The following is a 6,191-nucleotide window of genomic DNA, read 5'->3' as shown; positions in this document are numbered from 1 at the left end:
TGGTTTTGGATTTTGGCATTTTGATCGGTTATTAGTAGGAGGAGGTTGGTCATTTGAAGAGTGGGATGTTGAGTTTGAAGTTGTAGATTGAGTTGTAGCAGGGGGTTGGGTTTCTGTTAGGTGGGTTGAGGAATTTGAATCTGTGAATGAACTTGTGATAGAATGTTGGGCTTCTGTTTGTTGGGTTGGGAAGGTGTCAGTAAGTGGAACGGGTGTTTGTGTCAGTAAGTGGGTACTGAATGTGTAATTTGTGAGAGGTTGTGTAGAAGTGTTTATAGTGGGCTGATTGGGTTGGTTAATATTGGAGATAGGGAAGGAAATTGGTGTCCAAGCCGAAAGGTCAAGAGGTTTTGTGGTAGTATTTGATAGTTTTTCAAAAGGAAACTCTTGTTCTAAGAAAATAACATGCCTTGTGGAATAAGTTTTAAACTGATTGGGTCAATATTAGCCTGCAAACCACCGTCCACCACTACTAAATTTCTTTTCCGGCAACCTCTATATTTCTTTTCTGGACACTATGATCCCATCATCTCTACCAAAATCCCTTAATAAAACCTTTACCTACATCACCACTGCAATGGTGACCTCTTCAAACATAACTACTTCTCCATCTATATCAATTATGTTTTGCAAAACCAACTACCCTATCACTGCCGCAACAATCATTTTTCAGGCGAACCCAACCTTTTATATCCTACTTTTGTTCCAAAAAATCTATGCATTGTGTAATAAATTTTGGTCATAGTGTTTTTCTATCGTTACACATATTAAAGATAAAAATTAAAACAAAGATTACGTCATTCTGTCTTTGTGCTCAACATTTGTCTTTTTATTTATCATTATCTTTTAGTTATTGTGCTCAACATTCACTTAATTTGAGAAAAATAGTATTATGTTCATTGTGTATTACGTTCAAGTCATTGTGTAATATGTATTTTACATTGTGTTCTATGTTTCAGGTCATTGTGTTATATGTATTTACTGTTGTGTCTTACGTTTCAGGCCATTGTATTATACGTGTTCATTATTGTGTTTTACGTTTCAGGTTATTGTGTAATATGTATACATCATTGTGTTTTATGCATTAGATAATTTGTTGGTATTTTTCATTTTATTTACATATTATTATTACACAACGGTGTTATTAGTATTTTTTTTTTATAAAAAAAACACAATGATGAGTTAAACGACACAGTGGGAAAAAAAACACAATGCCAAATGGAAAGACACAATAACGAAAAAAGACACAATGATAAGCAAAAAGATACAATGATGTATTTTTTTTATTTTTATATAACAAAATCATAAAAAACGCGTTTTATTATGGTGACTTTTTTTTTAAAATATCATATGAAAAAATTATAAACGTTTAAATGATAGGTATAAACATATGATTCGCATGTTGAGAGGAAAAATGTGTATTATTACTTTGATACAATTTTTATTTGGTCCTCATTTGACACATGTCAGTTAATTATGATTTGTCATACTTATTTTTATGGGCCTTTTTATAACTTAACTCTATAAAAATATGTCCTAACACAACTAAAAAAATTGAATTCTTAATTATATAAAAAATGATAAAACTAAAAACAGGCTGAATCTTCGGATCCTAATTTCTTGCTAACAAACACCTAGTAAGCATCATACATTCATACATATATAAAATTTGATTTTGTTATATATATCATACTCAGCTAACATTAATAAATTTTAAATTCTAGACATTTTAGTTTGTACTATATATTTAATTTCTTTTTTATCTTAATTTTGTATCTTTATTCAAGTAATAGACTTTATAATTTTTTTTTTCATTTGACAAATATCGTGTAATATGCGGACTCAAAAGCTAGTTCATACATATATATATAATTTGATTTTGTTATATATATCATCGTCCGCTAACAATCAATGACGGATTCAGGATTTTTCATCATTGAGGTTACGCCTGTTATTTACAAGCTTTGACGTTCTTGGTCATCCAAACTTTATTTTGTTAATTAACATCAAGACATCGAAGAAGATTAATAAGTTTTCCCTCAAAGTTTCCTACGTACTTTTATTTAATACAGTTATTACCAAATCTAAGAAATGTATGAACTTGGAGCCAATTGAAGATCCAAATCTTTGTAAGTTTGCTTTGAATCATCGTCTGATGACGAACAAAACTTCCTTCTTGAGCTTCGGGGATGCTTATTGTATGTATCCTTAAAAGATATTAGAACTTCATCGTACAAACCAAAAGTAATGCCAACTGGTTGATCACTAAATTCACCACTACAATAACCATGAAAACTTACGTTGTTCACATGATTATTATTATTAATACTCTCGTCGTAGGCTTGAAGATAATGATCAATGATCACTTTCCTAGCTTGTAATAATGCTCTTTTCTTCTTCATTCGTTCTCTTTTATGCACGTTTTGATGACCACCTAACGGTTGAGAGTTTACAAAGCTTTTCAAACAATATTTGCACTCGAGCTTCTTCGTTTCTTTGGTGGGAGGCTTTTCTTTCTTAGTAGATGATGGATAAAAGCTTTCTTCGTGGCTGTTGAGTGTTGATCCATTTTTGTGAGGATCAATCTCGAACCCAAATAATTTGATCTTTTTGTCGGATGTTTTCGAAGAATCTATATGATTTCTATGATCGGTTGGTGAAGTAAAGGTAGACACAACCTTTGCCATCTCTCTATCTTGAGAATGTTTGTAAGTGATGTAACAAATGGAGAACACCCCTCTTGCCTTTTATAGCAACTCAATTATAGCTTTTAAGAATAAAATAATAATTCCCTTTTCACCATGATATATATACTAGGTTATGTGCCCGTGTAGAATACGAGTTAAAATAAATAAATTTATTTAAATAATAAAACAATGTGAAGAAAATATGTTCAACATATAAAAAAAATAATAACAATACACAATATAGAATTAGAAAATTGAAAATTCGTAAATCTCTAATTATTTTTTGTATACAATTTTTGTAATTTAATTTATAATTTTATGCTTCATATTAAAATTAGTAACTTCACTTTGCTTTTAATTTCAACTCTGCATAAGAAATATATAGTTGACTATGTGTTAAAACAAGTTTCTCAAAAACAAACAAACCATCTAAATTGTTTAAACTTAGCTTTTATTAGTCTTCATTGCAAAACAAACACAAAGTGAATTTTTCTTTCTTTGAAATTTGAAATTAATTATTATCTATATTAACGTGAAAACCCATTACATATAAAAGCTTAATATTATTAACTAATAGCATATATTTATATAAAACTAAATAATATATTTATGTTGATACTAAATTTTTTAAACCAGGAAATATTTATTAAAAAAGAAATTAATAGATTTTTGTTTTGGAACGACAAACTAAGTAACGTCGGATACTCCGTAAGCGGCCCCCATTGGCTAAAGATAGCCCGAGCCGGCCGCGTGTCTGGACAGACGGAGCCCTTAACGATCTACCTAATAGACTAAGAAGAAAAAAGAATTAAATATAAAACTAATAATAAGAAAAAGAAATATATATTTAATATGAGAGAGAGGTGATAAAACTCTATAAGGATCACTCATGTGTAATAACATATACCATTAGACTCGTATAGAACATGGGTTAGAATAACTAAATTTATTTAAATAGTAACACAATGTGAAATACAAAAAATATGTTCAAAAGATATAAATATTTAATATATGGTAAAATAGATTTCCCATTACACAAATGAAAATAAAAAGTTGTTGAAAATTCATAATTTATTATTACTTCTTTTGTATAAAATATTTGTAACTTTATCCACCATAATAAAATTAGTAGTTTCACTTTGTTTTTTTGTTTCAACTATATATAATAAAACATATAACTAATCATGTGTTAAAACATGTTGTCTCAAAAACAAACAAATTATTTAAAGCAATTGGCCTTAATTTTTATTAATCTTCATTGCAAAAACAACATAAAGTTAAAATTTCTTTCTTTGAAATTAATTATTTTATTTAAATCAATGTGAAAATTCTTTACTTATAAAAACTTAATATTAATACTAATACAATATATTTATATAAAACTAAATAGTATAATTATGTTGGCATTAATTTTGGAGTTAGGGGTCTATCTGGAAGCAACTTCTATATCCTCTGAGATAAATGTACGGTGTGCTTGCATTACACCTTCCTCAGACACTACTTATAACTTAGCTATTGGTGGGATTACACTGGGTACGATTGATTGATGTTGTTATTAACTATTTTAAATCATGAAATAATTATTAAAAAATAATAATAGATTGAAAAAAAAAGAATAAAATATAAAACTATTAATAAGAAAGAAATATAAATTAACATGAGATAAATAAGAAAATTTTGTAAGATCACTCATGTATGACATATGACATTAAGACCCGTGTAGAACACGAGTTACAATAAATAAATTTGTTTTGATAATAACACAAAGTGAAAGACAAAAAAATATGTTCAAAATGATATAAAGATATAATATATGGTAGAATAAATTACATATTACACAATATGGAAATAAAAAGTTGTTGAAAATTCATAAATCTCTGAATATTTTTTTGTATACAATATTTGTAATTTTAACCTACATATCATAAATTAGTAGTTTCGTTTTGTTTTTTTATTTCAACTTTAGATAATGAACCACATAACTTACAATGCATTAAAATAGGTTGTCCCAAAAACAAATCAAACCATCTATAGTGATTGGCTTTACCTTTTATTAATCTTTATTACAAAACAAACATAAAGTTAAAATTTCTTTATTTGAAATTAATTATTTAGCTAAATCAACGTGAAAAATTGTTACTTATAAAAGTTTAATATTAATAACCAATACAACATATTTATAAAAGTTTACAAAATAATTATTAAAAAGAGAAAATAATTGATTAAAAGGAACAAAAAGTTAAATATAAAACTACTAGTTATAAAAAGGGAAATGTATGTAATAAGAGAGAGAGGTGAGAAAAGTTTATAAGAAGCTATCTTGTGTGATGCCATATGACATTGAAAAACCTTTATTTATTATATATATATATATGTGTGTAACGATTCCGGCAAATTCAGGTATACACTAGCCGGAATATACTATTTACGTGTTATTTAATATTGATTATATGAGTTATAGCACGTTTATATGAATATATATGGTTCACAGTATGAATCATACTCAATTATATAGTGAATCATATTGGAATTACAATTAACCAATGAACGATTATTGAAACCCGAACGAATCGGGAATTACATTATAGACGAAGTATATAATGTTTAGTGATATTTACGAGGTATTAATGCTTCGGGATAAGTGAATTATAGCACAGAAAAAGGATTTCGATTTATTAGTACGTCGGTACGATAAACGAAACCTTTAACACCAAACCAAGCAAGAGACGATCAATCAAGCCGAAAAAGATGCGTAATTATTAATGATATGATGTTTTAATGTCATGGGTTAAGTTTTGAAAGTTTTTAAATCAGTTTTATGAAAATTTTACTTTAACCCGAAAAACGACCATTTTAATTTCGTTTCAAGCCGAATTACGAGTTTAAATGAGAAACGAACTGAACCAGACTATCCACAACATTATCCGGATTGTGTAATCCAAATGTGTGGCTAATATTAAACTTGTGGGCCCCCCCCACACCCCCTTTAGGCCGGCCACCCACACCCCCTTTACACATTACATTTCTTTTTTTTTTCACATCAATTCTCTCAAACTCTCTCAACCTTCAAACATCCATCCATTTTCTTGATCTCCAACCAAAGATTTGAAGGTATAAAACATGTTTTTATGGTTGATTCTTGGTTTTGATTCTATAATATGGAGAAAAGGAGGTTTCATGTGAAAAATGGGTGAAAACCCGAGATGAAACCGATTCTCGTGTGATCAAAGGATGTATACAAGTTATACAAAGGATTTTGATCTAAGTAATTAGTTAAAAGAGTTTAGAATGAAATTTTACGGTTAAAATCTTGTGAAAATGAGTTTTCATGTGAAAGACGGGTGAAAACCCGAGATGAAACCGACTCTTGCATGATCAAGAGATGTATACATGTTATACAAGGGATCTTGGTCCAAGAAAGGAGTAAAAAGAGTCGAGAACGGATTTTTACGGTCAAAATCGTTGTTTTGATGTTTTAACCGACACTAGGAAAGAAATGGCTTG

The 6,191-nt window shown here is 28.6% G+C and overlaps 1 protein-coding gene across 1 annotated transcript; it reads right to left on the bottom strand.

The window, feature by feature from the left end:
• Positions 1 to 2,084: 2,084 nt before the first annotated feature.
• LOC143599519 (zinc finger protein 5-like) lies at positions 2,085 to 2,763 on the bottom strand. Its single transcript, XM_077077456.1, has one exon. The coding sequence runs from the start codon at positions 2,685 to 2,687 to the stop codon at positions 2,085 to 2,087; it is 603 nt and encodes a 200-aa protein (XP_076933571.1). The 5' UTR covers positions 2,688 to 2,763.
• Positions 2,764 to 6,191: the final 3,428 nt, after the last annotated feature.

The sequence above is a fragment of the Bidens hawaiensis genome, unplaced genomic scaffold (genome assembly GCF_021521415.1).
Source record: "Bidens hawaiensis isolate Kalapana, Puna unplaced genomic scaffold, B.hawaiensis_p1.1 tig00052281_1, whole genome shotgun sequence".
NCBI lineage: Eukaryota > Viridiplantae > Streptophyta > Magnoliopsida > Asterales > Asteraceae > Bidens > Bidens hawaiensis.
This window is presented reverse-complemented; position numbering and strand designations above follow the sequence as displayed.